This window comes from Dendropsophus ebraccatus, chromosome 2 (assembly GCF_027789765.1).
Source record: "Dendropsophus ebraccatus isolate aDenEbr1 chromosome 2, aDenEbr1.pat, whole genome shotgun sequence".
NCBI lineage: Eukaryota > Metazoa > Chordata > Amphibia > Anura > Hylidae > Dendropsophus > Dendropsophus ebraccatus.
The window spans coordinates 15,911,640-15,931,407 of record NC_091455.1 but is presented as its reverse complement, the minus strand read 5'-3'; the positions used below and the strand labels follow the sequence as shown (position 1 = coordinate 15,931,407).

Genomic DNA, 19,768 nt, shown 5'->3' with positions numbered 1-19,768 from the left:
CAGCCTATGGATAAAAGTGGCGCTCTTCCTTCAGTTAAAATGTCGATTTATTTGTCTATTTGCTATTTTTTGCTATAATATAGTTTTAATGCAGTTTTACAGGGGAAGTGAAAGTCTTTTTTTCTTTTCTTTTTCGTACTCATTGGTTGTTCTGTTTTGTTGTTATTCTGAAATGCTTACTAACCATCACTGTGTCTGATATATGAAGGGGGGGGAGGGGAGGACACACATCTCGTGTTTGCACAATAGAAGCCTGTCTATCTGTACCATCTAAACAGGTGTTAAAGAGGAGTGACTGGTTAGGGTCCCCCCTGCTCGGTACAACAATCCGGGGTCTAGTTGAATGAAATGGGGCTTGGCCATGTACATTAATACTGTGTTCAGCTCTATGGTCTTGGGCAGAATTCTCTTCTATGCTTTTCTGTTGCCTCTATTTTTCTGTCATTCGTATTGATACGGTAGGAATATCAGCTGTTCTGTATAAGTGAAGCAGAGCTGTGTTTGTCAGTGGCCCCAGCATGCAATGTAACTGTGCACACGGAGCTGGATTCAGTCACTGCCCGCTGCCCCCCTGGCACCACGTGTGAGGCTCATCCTGTTATTTTTATATATATATATATATATATATATATATATATATATATATATATATATATAATATATATAATATATATATATATATATATATATATATATTATATAATTTTATTTTTTTTTTTTTTTGCCTCATTGGGTTAATACAATCAATATAAATCCAGCACTACTGGGGGGTGGGAGTGGGGGGTTGTATGACTGCAGCCGCTGTTGCTGGGTTATTGAAGGATAAAGGCGGAAAACTTAATATGTGCAGTGCCTGTGTATGAGGCGTGATGCCTACAGCTGTAAGAGCTGCAGATTAGGACGCGGCCTGCTGGGTATAATGGACGACCCCCGGAGCCGGGCACATAACTGTATGAGGTGCTGTGTCTGTAATGGTCATTCAGCATCTGGTATTATATGTGCATGTAGATTCCTGCTCAGAGAGAGGACTGGGCAGGATATAGAGGATTAATGCCTTTTACTGCTCCTGGAAGGTTAATAGTTAATGGTGACATTTAAAGGGGACGGTGACTTTGCATTTCCATGCAGTTCACTTTGTACAACAGATGCCGTGTATCATCCATTTCATACTAGAGGACTGCTGCCTGCAGAAGAACCCCTCCCCCCCTTTTTGATTGTCAGCATGTTACCATTGGAAATAAATTAAAGGGAATCTGTCACTAGTTTTATGCCGCCTTAAATGAGGGCAGCATAACCTAATGATATAAATGCTGAACAGATTGGTGTATTCCTTACATCATCCTGTTCGGCCGTTCTCCTGATGTCACTCCCTGTGCTGATGATTGACAGGACAGCATTTGTCGGCATTTTGTAGCGATTTTAAGCTCACTGGTGGAAAACGGAACGCGTTGTTGAAAACCAAAGGGGACGTTTTAAAGGGGCTGTCCATGGATTAGACAAACATGGCTGCTTTCTTCTACAAAAGACACCACTCTCGTCCTCAGCTTGGGTGTGGTACTGCAGCTTCCATTGAAGGGAAATAGTAATACCGCATACAACCTGAGGACAGGGGTGGCACTATATTTAGAAGAAAACAGCCATGTTTTTCTAAATTTGTATAACCTTTTAAATGTTTATAGCATGATTTGCGTATCAACCACGCCACATATTGGCAACTTTCTACTAAAAAGAAAATCTTATGTAATAAATGGCGAGGCTCCTTTACATCAGCATATGCCCTTCGATAACCCTGTATTTTATTTTCCACACCTTGTTAGGTTGTTTTATTTCTGATATGGCAAGAGAAGCGCTTACCTGAGCGCTTCTCCCACCTTCTTCTAGCGGTCAGTGGGGGTTTGAGCACCAAGACCACAACCAATCAGAACTTTTGAGGTAGCGCTCATCTTTTTCTATTTGTTCTCCAGATTGGTCACAGTCTGATCGCTCAGATCCTCACCAATAAAACATGTCAAAAGTGTTTTTTTGTGAGAACATTTGGAAGGGAAACACGATGAAATACGATTTTCTTGTAATTTGTGTATCTTCTACTCTAATTTGTTTGTTAGCGCCATTATACGTGAGCTCTTTTTCTCATTCGCAGCCCTGGAGTCACAGCCACTCTCTTTACACACCACGGTGACTTTACCCAATAATCTGAAGCCGCCCAAAGGAAGCAAGAAGAAGAAATCCTCCGCTGTCCCGAGCGCAGACATGACGGAGACGACATCCTTTCCCGCAGCAGAGAACAAGCTCTCCGATAGTTTGCAGGAAAAGATAATAAAGAAAGTGAATGACAAAGACAAGCCTGAAATTGGTAAGTACTACTGTTTTTTGGGGGGGGGGTTTGTGGAGTATTTTCTCTAAAACAAAATGTTTCATATGTTGCTGCCCATGGCGAGACTAACAGTTCTTTCCACACTTATTAACTATTCAGTCTCCTTCCCCTAGTTCTGAACTGCTGCTTTCTGCTGAAGACACAAAATTCTGTGTGTGAGCGGTTCTCTCTGTCCCCCTCCCTTTTGAGACAGCTGATGTAAACAAGTTCCTATTTCCAACAGTGTAGCTTCTTTGTAATGCTGTGAAGATTAATCACAGTGAATTAATCAGCAACTTGACCTCAGAATAACCCTCCCAGTATTACAAAGAAGCTACAATGTTGCAGATACAGCCTGACAGAGACTTGTTTACATCAGCCTTCTCAGAAGGGAGGGGGGAGGAGGGGGGGCAGAGAGAAAAGCTCACACAGATTTTTGTGTCTTTAGCAGAAAGCAGCAGCTCAGGACTGGGGGAAGAAGACTGAATAGATAATAAAAAGTATGGAAGGAATTGTTAGTTTCCCCATGGACAGCAACATATCAAAAGTTTTGTTTGAGTAGAATTCCCCTTTAAAAAAGAAATGTAAAATACCCAAAGATAAGGGGATAAAAAAAAGTTAAAAAATGTGAAAATTGTGATTGATGTTGAATAAACTTTTATATTCTTATTGTGTTCTTGATGCAATGGTCTGTCTATTGGTGAAACTTGTCGTACCTGTGCCATATGGAGTGGGTATCAGCCATAACATACAGGCGACACTCCGCTGCAATGGCCAGAACTAAAGATGACCGTTAAATCCCTCAGGTGCCATGATCAATACTATTAGCCCATCGCCGCTCCCGTCAGGCAGTCACTGGGTGTATGGGCTGCCAGGAATCTGACAGGTATTGCAATACAGAGGTATAACAATGTATTATTAATGCAAGCAATGCATCACATGGGCAAGTTCCCTAGTGGGAAGTTATGGCTGCCAAAATGTGGAGGTGACAAAGATTTAAGGAATCTCATCTTCAAAGCCAAAAGGCATTCAGACCATGATGGGAATTGTAGTTTGGCAATAGCTGGAGGGCCGCAGGTTGTGCTCCCCTGCTGTAAAGCATATCTATAAATGCTGAGAAAAACAGCTAAGGCAAGATGGCTGTCCCCATAATAATTCACTAATATAAAAAAAAATTACAATCAGAAAATAGAGATTATACAGATTAAAAAAAGAATATGTTTCAGTATCTGGTGCTAATCAGTACAAAAAAAAAAGGTAGATGATACATTCACTTTAAGGAGCTAAGAGAGTATTCCATATAAGTAATGGCCGCCATGATATCACTTATTTATTTTGGTCTTAATTCGTCTAACAGGAGCTGTAAAACTGGAGAAGAAAGTAAAGACTGAAGACAAAACATCTTCTGCTGGTATTATTTTTATTATATTATTTTTATTTTTTATTTTTGGCTAATAAAACACTGGCCCTTTAAGTGTAGAGGTGCACCATTGTGGATGAGCAGCGGCAGGAACCAAAGATGTTGGAACGCCTCCATCTTTAGAGAGACTATCTGCAGGGAATGATAGGGTTACAGCTGCTGACTATAGAATTCTATGGGGAGGGAAGGGGGGAGGAGGAGCAGCTGCATAGAGAGAAGACAGCAACGGGTAGAGTTACAGCTGCTGCTGCCTATAGAAGTCTATGGAGAGGGTAGGATGAGCGGCTGCATAGAGTGAGAGACACAGCAAAGGGTAGGGTTACAGCTGCTACCTATATAAGTCTATGAGGAGGGAAGGGGGGAGGAGGAGCAGCTACATAGAGAGAGACAGCAAAGGGTAAGGTTACAGCTGCTGCTGCCTATAGAAGTCTATGGAGAGGGAAGGATGAGCGGCTGCATAGAGTGAGAGACACAGCAAAGGGTAGGGTTACAGCTGTTGCCTATATAAGTCTATGGGGAGGGAAGGGGGGAGGAGGAGCAGCTGTATAGAGAGAAAGAAAGCAAAGGATAGGATTACAGCTGCTGCTGCTGCCTGTAGAAGTCTATGGAGAGGGAAGGAGGAGCTGATGCATAATGAGAGACAGCAAAGAGTAGGGTTACAGCCGCTGCTTCCTATAGAAATCTATTGAGAGGGAAAAAGGAGCTGCTGCATAGAGAGAGAGAAAGACCGCAAAGGGTAGGGTTACAGCTGCTACCTATATAAGTCTATGGAGAGGGGAGGAGGAGCTGCTGCATAGAGAGAGACAGCAAAAGGTAGAGTTACAGCTGCTGCTGCCTATAGAAGTCTATAGAGAGGGGAGGAGGAGGAGCTGCAGAGAGACAGAAAAGGGTAGGGTTACAGCTGCTGCCTATATAAGTCTATGGGGAGGAAAGGGTGGAGGAGGACGATCAGCAGCTGCAGACACACAGGCGCAGAAGGACTGCTGCTGCTTCTGGTAAGTGTTGGGTTTCCAGCAGCCTTGCTTAGGACAGCAGTACACTTACAAGAAGCAGCAGCTGCGTCTCTGTGTCACTTTCTCTCTGTAGCTGCTCCCTCCTCCTCCCCCTCCTTTCTCCATAGACTTCTATGGACAGCAGATGTACTTGAAGTGTCTCAGTGAAGCTGAAAATCTGACTGGAGTTTGGAGTTTACCAATTGAGTGAACAGAAGAGAATTCAGGAGGAGGAGGAGGAGGAAAGGAGTATGATAAGTTATGAACATTTCATATCACCACTTGTTTAAATTAGTGTCAAGCTAGACGTGTCAGTCCGCATAGAGATGATAAGCTGGGGCTGTAGTTGTAGGATCTGAGGCCTGGTAAAGAATAAATAGGGGTAGTTACAGGGTCTCCACAGAGTGATCACAGAAAATGTTCTTACCTGAATGTATGTGAGAGCACCCGGCCTGGAGAGGAGGAGCGCTACATCACACCCTCATTTAAAGGGCACCTCCCCATCACAAAGGCCTAACAGCTATATATGTCATCACTTTATTCCACCAAAAGACCCCTTTAATGTGACCTCTGTTTTCCTAGCAGGTAAGAAGAAAGAAAAAGACAAGGAGAAGAAAGAGAAGAAGGAGAAGGAGAAGGATCACTCCAAGTCCAAACAGAAGAAGAAGAAAAAGAAGAAGAAGAAAAGTAGGCATTATGGGGGGAGATTTATCAAACATGGTGTAAAGTGAAACTGGCTCAGTTGCCCCTAACAACCAATCAGATTTCACCTTTAATTCCTCACAGACTCTGGAAAATGAAAAGTGGAATCTGATTGGTTGCTAGGGGCGACTGATCCAGTTTCACGTTACACCAGTTTGACAAATCTCCCCCTATATGTGTAAAACCTATCATCAGGTTAGACAAAATTTGTCCCTTCTGTGCACGGGGTGCTGAGGATAAAGTTATGTCTCTTACCTTCATCCTCCGCGCCATATCCTTATATTTAGTGGTGATATCCTCAGGCTGATCGGGAGATTTGGAGCTCTCTGGTTGGGACTTCCAATCTGCCTTCAGCCAACCTGTCCCTCCAAATTAATATCATCAAACCAGGCCGGATCGGTGCTCTGGGGCGGTAGTCCTGCCCCCAGTGCCCCAAAGCACCCATCATAAAAAAATGTCATCAATCCGGGTCTGAGTGTTGAGCCCGTGCCCAATCAGTAGAACAAGCTGGGAGATGCCTGCACCTGCTGCACGCTCCGTCCCCCACCCTGTGTCTCTTCCCACAAAGCTTTGGCTCTCCAGGCATGATGGGAATTGTAGTTCTGCAGCTGCAGGTTCCCCATCCCTGATATAATATATACCTAGCATGTTTATAATATGATTCAATGTCTCCTTCTTTTTACAGAACATTCAGACCTTGAAGAAAGTTCCCTGGACTTCTTGGATAGAAGCTCCTCTCCCGTTATACGCTCATCCTCCAGTGTGGTGGGTCCAAACAATACATTGACTGTAAAGAACACCACCTTCCAGTTCCCATGTGCTATCCTGTCTGTGGATCTTACTGGAGAAAGTAAGTACAAAAGCAGATCTATCTATCTATCTATCTATCTATCTATCTATCTATCTATTTATCTCATTCTGTCTCTCTCATATCTATATATCTACCTGGGTGGCATCAATGCAGAGTGCCGTAAAGCATAATGCTGTAAAGAGGCATACCTGTGGATATTAATGAGTTACGTCGTAGGCGGTGGATGTTATTGTGTAGCCTTCGACTTAGATGTCTTGGACATTTGATAGACTGTTCAGCAGTAACACCTGTAACCTTGGCAACTGTCACCTTAGTCAATAGTCTGTTACCATAGCTACATGGAACCTTCTCAACATATCTACCATATTCCAGCATATACCATTTTTGAATTTTTTTTATAGGGTCCGAAATCTAATTGTCAGTGCCCCCCGTCATTTACCATGAGGTCTTCCTGTAATATAAGTCTTATGTCCTCCAGTGAGATGAATGAAGGGACGTCATGTTTTGTCTTTTGAGCAGATCTTTCTGATATGGAGTTCCTGGACGACTCCTCCACCGAGAGTCTGATCCTTAGCGGAGATGAGTACATCCAGGAATTTGACTCTACAAACTTTGAGGAGTCTCAGGATGAGGAAGAAGGCATCAGCGAGATCGTGAGATGTGTGTGCCAGATGGACGAGGAGAACGGCTTCATGATCCAGGTGAGGGAAATCTTATATCCAAGTACAGGGGTCATACTGTGGCCCTTCAGCTGTCGCAAGACTACAATTCCCATAATGCCTGAACAGTCAAAGCTTTCGCATAATGGAAATTGAGTTTTGCAACAGCTGGCAGCCCACATGTTTGGCACCCATGACCTAAACTATGAAGATATCTTAATTAGAGATGAGCGAACCGGGTTTGGGTTCGAGTCCATCCGAACCCGAACGATCTGCATTTGATTAGCGGTGGCTGCTGAAGTTGGATAAAGCTCTAAGGTTGTCTGGAAAACATGGATACAGCCAATGACTATATCCATGATTTCCACATAGCCTTAGGGCTTTATCCAACTTCAGCAGCCACCGCTAATCAAATGCCGAAAGTTCGGGTTCGGATGGACTGGAGCATGCTCCGGGTTCGCTCATCTCTAATCTTAATGTACTTAAAAGTAACGGTTAAAGGGGTACTCCGGTGGAAATCTTTTTCTTTTAAATAAACTGGTTTCAGAAAGTCATACAGATTTGTAATTTATTTCAATTTAAAAATCTCAAGTCTTCCCATACTTATCAGCTACTGTATGTCCTGCAGGAAGTGGTGTATTCTCTCCAGCCTGACACAGTGCTCTCTGCTGCCACCTCTGTCCATGTCAGGAACTGTCCAGAGCAGGAAAGGTTTTCTGGTTCAATGTTTTTATTAGGTTTTTTAAGAACAAATTACAAAAGAGAAAATCTTCTATGGGGATTTGCTGCTGCTCTGGACAGTTCCTGACATGGACAGAGGTGGCAGCAGAGAGCACTGTGTCAGACTGGAAAGAATACACCACTGATAAGTACTGGAAGACTTAAGATTTTTAAATGCAAGTAAATTACGAATCTATTTAACTTTCTGAAACCAGTTGATTTGAAAGAAAAAGATTTTCGCCGGAGTACCTCTTTAAACGGCTTGTCCAGCATTAGAAAAAGTGTGTTCTCTCTCCTCAAAAGAGCGTGACACTTGTCAGTAGACTGTTTTTAGTATTGCAGATCAGCTGCATTAAACTGAAATCCCTTTAAGCCGTGTATGATAGAACTTTCTATAACTTTTTACTACACTATTACACTACACTATTACAATTGGTCCCGGCCTAGCCCTGTTTACACAGCTGCATGGCCCATAGTAGACATGACACATAGTACACGTACCTCTTCTGGTTGTACCTGAATTGGAGGGGTATTATGTTCGGATATTAGAATCATTATGATACAGTAGAAGGTTTTATTAAAGATGAGCAAACTTACAAAAATCAGTTTTTTCGTGAATCGGAACGCCCGTCGTTTGAATCCCTAGGGCCGCATTTATCTTCTCCAGGCTGTGAGATTCAAACGCCGAGCGATCAGGTTCACACAAACCCGAACTTACTGTAAGTTCACTCATCTCTGGTTTTTATTCATTCACATTGCACATCACATGACGTCCCTTTATTTCATCTTTTTCACAGTGCGAGGAATGTCTATGTTGGCAGCACAGCATTTGCATGGGACTTCTGGAAGATAATATACCTGAGCAGTATATCTGCTATGTGTGCAGCGACCCACCAGGTGAGGAATGGGGCCAATGGGGCTGTGGGGCAGTGTACCCCCCTAGACACCAGCTGGCCTCTTATTGTCACAGTCTTCAGCAGAATTTCTACTGAGCTGAGGGAAGACAAGTCATCGAATGGGGCAAGGCAGATTCTGTGTGCTTTCTGCTTGTAGGCCATCAAAACAAGACGCGTTCAGTGAAATTGCTATGTAAAGGTGTTTTGTGAGTAAATAAATAAGAATGGCAATAGATATAATAGAAAGTTATACTCTTCCCTCTGCTAACCCAGTGCTGCCACCTGCAGGAGCTTTAATGAATGTCGTGCATTCAATGCTGCTGCCAGTTCCTAGTCTCGGTGGTCACACAAAGTGTAAAAGGGGCCTTCTTGGAGGATTTATGCTGTGCATGCTCTGGACCAGGTGTAGGGGTTATCATCTTTTATATTACAATCCCCTGCTCATTTAAGGGATTAAATTAAAATGTTATTCCCTATCCACAGGAGCTGAGCTATGGGGGCCTAACTGCTGGGACCGCCACTGATCACACGTACAGATGTCATTGTGTATGTAGTGGTAACGCACATGCTTGGCCTCCTCTCCGGTCACTGACTATGGGACTGACTAACATTTCCTAATCGCTGTCCTATAGACAGTGAACAGTGGCTGTCCACTCATCTTCAGATAGTAGAGACCCTAGCGGGTGCACATTGCGGTTCAGCTGGTTACTCCCTGTTGTTTGGATGGGTAAAAACTTAACCCCTTTAAGCCAGTGGTTGACCAGTGAAACAAACCCTTTAAATGATGTCCTAACAATGGGTGAGAGTTATACTTTTTATTCCATTTCCTTGCTCTTCATTTTTCAGGTCAGCGGTGGAGCGCCAAGTACAAGTATGACAGGGATTGGTTTAATAATGGCCGTATGTGCGGCCTCTCATTTATAAACGAGAACTACTCCTACCTGAACGCCAAGAAGATTGTGTCCACGCACCACCTCCTGGGTGATGTCTACGGCGTCACTGAGATACTTCACGGACTACAACTAAAATTTGGGATTTTGAAGTAAGTAATGATGTTTAAACAAAAGAGAGATTCCAGCAATTTTAACATTTTTCTTAATAAAGGTATTTAACTTTTAATAAAGAAATTAAAAAAAAAAAAAAAAATGCTTTCTATTCTCCGGAGCAGACCTTTAACCCTTAGGCGACCCTGGACGTACCTGTACATCCAGGGCCGCCTCCATGTGTTCAGAGCGGGGCCTCTGAACCGATGCGGTCCCGGGTGCCGCTCGTAGCCCGGGACCGCGGCTATTTGCGGGCACGGTCCGATCGCCGTGCCCGCTAATAAAGTAATCGGATGCAGCTGTCAAAGTTGACAGCTGCATCCCATTACTTGAATGCAGCCATCCCTGGTGTCTAGTGGGGCGGATCGCTCCTCTAGGACAACGGCGATCCACACTTCTTACTGCGTCCAGGGTCTGCGCCGTAATGGTGCTGATCCCGGCTCGGCCCTCGATTGCTTCCGGCTGCAGCAGCCGGAAGCAATCAATGTGCCTATCTCAACGAACTATGCTGTATTACTATTTAGCATAGGTCTCAATGAGAGAATAGTGTGCTTATACTAGAAGTCCCCCAGGGGGGAATAACCCCAACCCCAGGGGGGAATAACCCTAACCCCAGGGGGGAATAACCCTAACCCCAGGGGGGAATAACCCTAACCCAGGGGGAGTAACCCTAACCCCAGAGGGGCTTCTAGTATAAGTGTAAAAGAAAAAAAAAGTGTTATTAGAGATGAGCGAACCGGGTTCGAGTCCATCCGAACGATCGGCATTTGATTAGCTGGGGCTGCTGAAGTTGAATAAAGCTCTGAGGTTGTCTGGAAAACATGGATACAGCCAATGACTATATCCATGTTTTCCACATAGCCTTAGGGCTTTATCCAACTTCAGCAGCCACCGCTAATCAAATGCCGAACATTCGGGTTCGGATCGACTCGAGCATGCTCCAGGCTCATCTCTAATTATTATCAATAAAAAGCCCCCTCTCCTAATAAAAGTTGGAATCACCCCCCTTTTCCCATGTTATAAATAAATAAACATGTTTGGTATCGCCGCATGCGTAATCGCCCGAACTATTAATTAATCACATTCCTGATCTCGCACAGTAAACAGCGTAAGCGCCAAAAAATCCCAAAGTGCAAAACTGCGCATTTTTGGTCGCATCAAATCCAGAAAAATTGTAATAAAAAGCGATCAAAAAGTTGCATATGCGCAATCAAGGTACCGATAGAAAGAACACATCATGGCGCAAAAAATGACACCTGAAGCAGCCCCATAGACCAAAGGATAAAGCGCTATAAGCCTGGGAATACAGCGATTTTAAGGAACATATTAACAATGGTTTGAATTTTTTACAGGCCATTACATACAATATAAGTTATATATAATACATATCGTTGTAATCGTAACGACTTGAGGAACATATATAACAAGTCAGTTTTACCCCAGGGCGAACAGCGTAAAAACTAAAAACCCCCAAATAAAAGAAATGCGTTTTTTTTTTCAATTTCACCACACATTGAATTTTTTCCTGGTTTCGCAGTGTACTTTATGCTAAAATTCAGCCTGTCATTGCAAAGTACAATTAGTAACGCAAAAAATAAGGGCTCATGTGGGTTTCTAGGCGGAAAAATGCAAGTGTTATGGCCTTTTAAGCACAAGGAGGAAAAACCGAAAATGCAAAAATTGAAATTAGCCTGGTCCTCTAAGGGTTAAAGGGGTACTCTGGCAAATTATTTTTTTTCAAAAGTTATATAGAAGTTTTTTAGAAGATAGTTATATAGATTTGTAATTTACTTCTATTAAAACATCTACAGTCTTCCAGTACTGATCAGCTGCTGTATATCCTGCAGGAAGTGGTGTACTCTCTCCAGTATGACACAGTGCTCTCTGCTGCCACCTCTGTCCATGTCAGGAACTGTCCAGAGCAGGAGAGGTTTTCTATGGGGATTTGCTACTGCTCTGGACAGTTCCTGACATGGACAGCAGTGGCAGCAGAGAGCACTGTGTCAGATTGTAAAGAATACACCACTTCCAGGACATACAGCACTTGCAGGACATACAGCAACTGGTAAGTACTGGAAGACTGGAGATTTTTAAATAGAAGTAAATTACAAATCTATATAACTTTGACACCAATTGATTTAAAAGAAAAAAAAAGTTTAGCTGGTGTACAACTCTTTTTAATGATTTGTGTTCTTTTTACTGTCTTGCTACTTACTTATCACATATAGTTAAAAATTGCAAGGAATGGCTATTTTGCACCAAAATTGCAACTTTTCACTTTCTGGCTGTTCACGGCACTTAGTAAACCAGTGGGTGGGGCTTAGCAGAATTGGGCGTGAGCTTCTGGTCTTCTGGGAGTGACCTATGGGCACAGGGACATCATAATAGCTGTGGGGGAAGTGGCTACAAGCTGCTCATTTTCCTCATAGTGACATCTAGTGGGGAAGTAAAGTATGACATGCAGGTCCTGTGTGACAGATATCTCTCCCTAAGTCTACATGCCCAATAAGGCGGCATCCAGTTGACTTTGTGTTATACTAGGTGTTTCTGAATTTATTTTTATAGCAAAGCCAGACCTGTAGTTTCTGTAATTCTCCCTGTGTGACCATGTTTTATTCCTCTTCTCACCTGGTATTTGCAGGAACAAAGACCATCCTGACCTCCGGCTGTGGTCCCGACCTCGGGAGTCAACTCAAGGAAAAGGCATCTGTGGACAAAACCATAAAGGCCCAACAAACAGGCTGGACAAGACTGAAGAGACGTATATAGTGAGTGAGCACAGCTACCAAAAGCCCCAAGGCTCCGGCGGCGAAAATAAGACGCCGAACGACATCGGAAAGCTGGAGGACAGTAACAGCGTAATGCTGGACAGTCACAAGAGTAACTCACTCACAGAGGCAAAAAGAAGATTATCCGATCATATCAATCTAGAAAGGAGGACTGACCAGGTGAGAGATGGGAGAGACTTGTGTTATGTAATAGAGAACCATATGCAATAGCCCCCGTATCTGACACTCATGGCACATGACAGCTGACGGATTATCATAGTTTCTGTACCATCTCACAGCACCTCATATCTCATCTTCCTAAATCAGTGTGGGTGGGATAGGACCAGTGGGGTTTGTATGGCCGCACACATCACATCTCTCATGTCTTCTGCATTACTGATGATGAATCTCCTATTCCAGGCTGTATTGGCAGAAGTGTGTAATGATAAGAAGGTGGCGGAGGAGCAGCTGGACACCCACCTGCAGTGGCAGCTCAATCTTCTCACCCACATAGAGAGCGTCCAGAATGAAGTCACCAGCCGCATGGACCTCATAGAAAAGGAAGTAGATGGTACGGCCATGTTCTCCACTTTCCCCACGTCACATCTGTTTCTCCCACCCTGGTGTATATATAGATGTAGTCTGTGTTATTAACATGATCACAATTGTTATGTCGGAGGTATGTTAGGTCAGTTAGAACATTGAGTTAAAGGCGTCATTGTGATTAAGTTATTTCAGGCCACATCTGTGCTTGTACTTCTCTAGTGTTTTTTTTTTGCATGAATGAGTTCGCTCCTAAAGTAACACTGTCCCCCTCTTTATGCATTATGACTGCTCTACACAAGTGTAAAGGGTAAATTTAGCAGTTTTCATACCTCATTTTCTATCATACCTCATGATGCTTGTTCCAGTAAAAAGTTATCTTTTATCATCTGGGGATTGGGATACCTGGGCAGGGCTTCACTGCCGAAGCGCCACTTAGCCACGCCCCCCCAGTGCAACTTAGCCACACCCCTCAGCGGCCATTGGTTTGGGCCAATCTGGTGGGGGTGGGGCCTAGACTTTTAGGCCGGCCCTTTTAATGGCTGCTGAGGGCCGTGGCCTATGTGGCGATTACGTCACTGAGGGGGCGTGGCTAATTGGTGCTTCGCCCGTGAAGCCCCACCCAGGTATCCCAATCCTACATTATAAAAGATCACTTTTTACCGGAACAAGCATCATGAGGTATGATAGAAAATAAGGTGTGAAAACTGCTACATTTACCCTTTACAACTGTGTAGAGCAGTCATAATGCAAAAAGGGGGGGACAGTGTTATTTTATGTACTCTTGTGCTTCCTCTGTAGCACTCTTTCACACACTTGTGCTTCCTCTCTAGCACTCTTACACACACTTGTGCTTCCTCTCTAGCACTCTTACTCTTGTGCTTCCTCCGTAGCACTCTTTCACACACTTGTGCTTCCTCTCTAGCACTCTTACACACACACTTGTGCTTCCTCCCTAGCACTCTCTTACACACTCTTGTGCTTCCTCCCTAGCACTCTCTTACACACACTTGTGCTTCCTCCCTAGCACTCTTGTGCTTCCTCCCTAGCACTCTCTTACACACACTTGTGCTTCCTCCCTAGCACTCTCTTACACACACTTGTGCTTCCTCCCTAGCACTCTTGTGCTTCCTCCCTAGCACTCTCTTACACACACTTGTGCTTCCTCCCTAGCACTCTCTTACACACACTTGTGCTTCCTCCCTAGCACTCTTGTGCTTCCTCCCTAGCACTCTCTTACACACACTTGTGCTTCCTCCCTAGCACTCTCTTACACACACTTGTGCTTCCTCTCTAGCACTCTCTTACACACACTTGTGCTTCCTCCCTAGCACTCTCTTACACACACTTGTGCTTCCTCCCTAGCACTCTCTTACACACACTTGTGCTTCCTCCCTAGCACTCTTGTGCTTCCTCCCTAGCACTCTCTTACACACTCTTGTGCTTCCTCCCTAGCACTCTCTTACACACACTTGTGCTTCCTCCCTTGCACTCTTACACACACTTGTGCTTCCTCCCTAGCACTCTCTTACACACACTTGTGCTTCCTCCCTAGCACTCTCTTACACACACTTGTGCTTCCTCCCTAGCACTCTCTTACACACACTTGTGCTTCCTCCCTAGCACTCTCTTACACACACTTGTGCTTCCTCCCTAGCACTCTCTTACACACTCTTGTGCGTTCTCTTCTGCCCTGTCGTGTTCCCTCTCACCCTTTCTCACGTTGTTTGTTTCCCCGCTTCCCTTCTTTGCCTATCATCCCTCTTCTGCCCCTTTCTCCCTCTGGCCCCCCTCCCACTGCCCTCTTTCTCTTTCCCCTCTTCCCTTCTCTTGTCCTTTTCCCGCTCTTGCTTGTTCTTTTCCATTTCTCACACTTTTAAACAAACTCTACCTTAATATGTACCTGTCTTCATAAGAGACATAGAGTTTGGATTGGTCCGGGTGTAAGTGTTCAGATCTGTACCAATCATGAGAGTGAGCAGACAAAGGGACAGCACTGCAGCACGGTCCGCTCCCAGCTCCTTATCACAATCGGTACAGGCCTGAACACTCGGACTGATCAAAAATTTTCACATGTGTCTATGACGTCAAAAGTTTTTTATAATGACAAGTACACTTTAAAAGGACACGTAACACGTCATCCAGACATGACAAAGGTTTAGGACACACCAGGCTACCACCCACTTCACCCGCTTATAATAATTAACAATGACTGTGGGGGCCAGGAATGAGACCCGATGTGATCTAAACTCCAAGTTTAGATGAGTGACCATTACTTTAGCAAGCAGTTAGCAATATCATTGTTCAGATGACGGCTAATCCTACCGAGTATGTATTCTGACTTGGGAGAGGGAAGTAAGCTGCTGACAGACTCCTCTGTTACCCCATCAGACTCATCTGACAGCTACTTATCTCACCGAGAACAAAAGGTTGAAATCCAACTGTCAATAATCATTAGAGGGTGGTCTTACCCGCCAGTTTTAATGGGATTGGACTAACATTTTGGGGTTTATCGAAAATTGGATTTTTATTTTTTTTTTAAAACACTGCCACCCCTGTACTCAGTGGAAGAAAGTGGCCATGTTCTTCTAAGCCTGGACAACCTTTTTTTATTCTTGTGTGTGGCAGCTTTACTACCTCTTTTACGCTTTTCTTATCCTGTCCTATTCATCTGCAGAATAAAAGAAGCTGACCACAGAGTGCCCATGCTGCTGGAATCACCTGTTACCTGCTGTGAAATTATATAGCAGCTCCCCCCACAGGAGAAATTAGGCATTACATGGCACCCATTAAAATCAGTGGGTCGTCTATGTAATTTTCACACATACCAAGTTTTTAGGGGAAAGTTTGTCAGTTTGCAGCAGTGTCACTTTGAGGCATTAGAGGTCATGTGACTAATTCAAAGCCTATAGCGCTGTAGTATGTAGCATTTACCTCTGTCTTAGTGGGGCACAGGCGTACTCTCCATTTCTGCCGTCTGACACTCATCTCTTTCCTCCAAGTCTTAGAGAGCTGGCTGGACTTCACCGGAGAGCTGGAGCCCCCCGACCCCCTGACCAGACTGCCGCAGATAAAGAAACGCATCAAACAGCTTTTAATAGACATGGGCAAAGTTCAGCAAATCGCCACCCTCTGCTCAGTATGACGAAAGAGAAGATCCCAGGGATTTGGCTGCCGCCAGGGGTTGAACTATTTTCTTACTTAGGATACAAAGTTTGTACAGATTTTATTGACATTATAAATAAAATATATATTATATTATTATTTAGTATTAATCCTTCACAAGGATTACAGACCAGAGCCGGCCCAGACTCCCGGGCTCTTCAGAACCTGTGGCTTATCATTCCTTGGATAAGGACACAATAAGGAATAACATGTGCCCCCGCTGGAGGGGAGGTGGTATTACACCCTGATTTCCTCAAAGAAACACCAGCTTTTTCCTCTTCCTCACTGAATTTGTGTTACCCTCAGCTTAAAGCAGTATTGCAGATACTTCTCGTATTCCTAAGGAGACTTACACAATGTTTTCATATAAGTGTAGGTCAAGCTTGATTTTATTGCCCAGCTACCTCTGTGTATATACTACAAACCCCAAAACATTGGAACCTATATACCCCCTTGTACTTACCTGCCGTCTACCATAGTTTTAGTCTTTGTGTACTTTTTAAGCTAAGAGCAAATGGAGGTAAAAACCAAGAGCTTTTTTAACGTTTTTAGGCTTTAATTGCTTTTCCTTCCCTATTTTTATTTCTCCTCCATGAACAGAATGATAAGACACATTGTTATAGGCGGTAACAGGTTTTTATAACTTGTAGCCGTACATTACCCAATATTATCTGCTTCCCCATGGCGATCATTGTAATTTCTATACCACATGTATGTATAGGATGGTTGGAATAAAAGGATATGGAAAGCACCTTTAAGACACCACCTTTCCATTTAAAGATGTGGTTCACCAAATTTTTTTTTCTTTCAGATCAGCTAGTGCCAGAAAGAGACAGATATTTGTAATTTACTTCTATTAAAAAAAATCTGAAGTCTTCCAGTACTTATCAGCTGCTGTATGTCCTGCAGGAAATGGTGTATTCCGTCTAGTCTAACACAGTGCTCTCTGTTGCCACCTCTGTCCAGAGCAGGAGAGGTTTTCTAAGGGGATTTGCTCCTGACATGGACAGAGGTGGCAGCAGAGAGCACTGTGTCAGACTGGACAGAATACACCACTTCCTGCAGGACATACAGCAGCTAATAAGTACTGGGAGACTGGATTTTTTTAATAGTAAATAATAAGTAAATTACAAATCCCTGGCACCAGTTGATTTGAAGAAAAAATTTTTTTGGGTGAACTATCCCTTTAAAGGGGTTGTCCGGCGATAAAAAATTATTCACAGAATAACACACATTACAAAGTTATACAACTTTGTAATGTATGTTATGTCTGTGAATGGCCCCCTTCCCCGTGTCCCACCACCCCCACCCGTGTACCCGGAAGTGTGGTGCGCTATACATTACCTGTCGCGTGCCGACCACGGTCTCCGATCGTCAGCAGTGACGTCTTCTTCGGGAGCTTGGCGGATCTTCCCGAGTGCCGGCCGCCCTCTGCAGCGTCATCCGAAGCTCAGCCGCGATTGGCTGAGCATAACTGTGCTCAGCCAATCGCGGCTGAGCAGCTGATGACGTGGCCGCGTCATCAGCCGCTCAGCCGCGATTGGCTAAGCACAGTTATGCTCAGCCAATCGCGGCTGAGCTTCGGATGACGCTGCAGAGGGTGGCCGGCACTCGGGAAGATCCGCACCACACTTCCGGGTCTAGCGTGGGTGGGGGGAAACACGGGGAAGGGGGCCATTCACAGACATAACATACATTACAAAGTTGTATAACTTTTTAATGTGTGTTATTCTGTGAATAATTTTTTTTCGCCGGACAACCCCTTTAAGTCATGGCTCGGAATGTTGGTAGAGTCTGACGCCTCTCTGAAAAGGAGAGTTTATCTATCTGTATCAGGATTTTCTTTGTATCCAAAAAGAAAAGAGCGTTCTGGAACTTGAATCCTTGAAACCACTTCTTTATTGAATCACAACATCCATTAAAATATACAACTTCTAGTCAGCGTTCTTGCCATTGCTAACAAATAGGCTTGATCACTGCATTCTGTGTTACAATCTAATCTCTACCCCCATAGTTAAACCCCATGCTTTTAGCTAAACTTAACAGATTTGGAGACCGATAAAAAGTTAAAGGGGTACTCCAGCGATTTTTTTTTTTTTTTTTTTTTTGTGTGTCAAAAAATTATATAGATTTGTAGTTTATTTCTATTTAAAAATCCAGTACTTATCAGCTGCTGTATGTCCTGCAGGACGTGATGTAAACTTCCCAGTCTCATGCAGTGCTCCCTGCTGCCATCTCTGTCCATGTCAGGAGTAGCAAATCCCCATAGAAAACCTCTCCTGCTCTGGACAGTTCCTGACATGGACAGAGATGGCAGCAGAGAACTGTGTCAGACTGGAAAGAATACACCACTTCCTGCAGGACATACAGCAGCTGATAAGTATGGAAAGATTTGAGATTTTTAAATAGAAGTAAATTACAAATCTATATAACTTTCTGACACCATTTGATTTGAAAAAAAAAAAAAAAGCATTTAGCTGAAGTACCCCCCCCCCATTATTTGTAGAGGGGGTTATTACTGCAATACTGCTTTAACCAATATTCTTTTATAAGATTGTGCATCGTATGGATTCAATGTGCCAAAAGTGCGACTACTACAGGCAACCGGACTGTCCTCGCTGCCAGGGGCGTCCAGCGCTCTGCGTCACTGAAGATGTTTTATCTGCGGTTTTCCTCTTCTTTGCAGTGTTTAATATAGATGTATATAACATATATAAATATTATTTTGCCCTGCGTAATTCAGGACTGCTGTAATTTTTTCTCCTTCTCATATGTACAAAGTAATAAATGACCTCAGCGGGTATGAGGACACAACCGGAACAGAGGAGGCTGCTCATTGCAGAACCACTAAGGTGCTGGCGGGGAATGTCTCGCAATCTTCTCACTTCATGTTCAATATTTTACAGGAAGTCAAAGCCCCCAAGGCAAAGACCGCAGCGAGGAACGACCCCTCAGCTGCCTTACAGAACTGATATTTTTTATGTGTCTTTATTAAAGGTTATTTATGTGTATTACTCTCTACTCGCAGAGGTTATTTCTGGTCATTCACATTAAAATGCTTTATTATATATTATATATCACCTTGTAAATTACATTACTGATCCTGAGTCACATCCTGTATTATACTCCAGAGCTGCACTCACTATTCTGCTGGTGGGGTCACTGTGTACATACATTACATTACTGATCCTGAGTCACATCCTGTATTATACTCCAGAGCTGCACTCACTATTCTGCTGGTGGGGTCACTGTATACGTGTAAAGACACAAAATATTGCAGTAAATTAGTGGTGAACCTCTTATATATATATATATATATATATATATATATATATGTATATGTGTGTGTGTGTGTGTGTATATATATATATATATATATATATATATAAAAAATATAGAGCATAATTCGTTACAGGGCTGCGCTTGTAATCCAAATCCACTCTTATACCAAAGCAAATTTCCCCATAAGAAATCATTGAAATGCAGACAATTGGTTCCACACCCCAAAAATGATGATTTATTATTCTGAATAACATGTAGAACAGATGTAACAAAGATTCAGAAACAGCTGAATCTCTGATATTATAAGTTACTGTACAGTAATGGAGAAGATGGGAAACACAAGGGCGGACAGAGACTGCAGGGAGCAGGAAGGAATGAGCAGAGGATATGTGGGCACATAATGCGTCAGTCTCT

At 43.5% G+C, this 19,768-nt stretch overlaps 1 protein-coding gene across 4 annotated transcripts in view; it reads left to right on the top strand.

Moving 5' to 3' along the window:
• PHF20L1 (PHD finger protein 20 like 1) overlaps window positions 1–16,983 on the top strand; it is a 68,621-nt gene extending 51,638 nt beyond the window's left edge. Inside the window, exons 12-21 of one of the 4 annotated variants that reach the window (XM_069957084.1) lie at window positions 2,141–2,353; window positions 3,711–3,764; window positions 5,351–5,452; window positions 6,153–6,317; window positions 6,795–6,979; window positions 8,455–8,554; window positions 9,400–9,595; window positions 12,238–12,544; window positions 12,785–12,935; window positions 15,910–16,983. In XM_069957084.1, the coding sequence (XP_069813185.1) occupies window positions 2,141–2,353; window positions 3,711–3,764; window positions 5,351–5,452; window positions 6,153–6,317; window positions 6,795–6,979; window positions 8,455–8,554; window positions 9,400–9,595; window positions 12,238–12,544; window positions 12,785–12,935; window positions 15,910–16,052 (1,616 nt within the window). In that variant the 3' untranslated portion in view covers window positions 16,053–16,983. Of the gene's footprint in view, window positions 1–2,140; window positions 2,354–3,710; window positions 3,765–5,347; window positions 5,453–6,152; window positions 6,318–6,794; window positions 6,980–8,454; window positions 8,555–9,399; window positions 9,596–12,237; window positions 12,545–12,784; window positions 12,936–15,909 lie in introns of all 4 variants that reach the window. The other 3 variants (XM_069957083.1, XM_069957082.1, XM_069957085.1) reach the window with 3 other exon arrangements.
• Window positions 16,984–19,768: the final 2,785 nt, after the last annotated feature.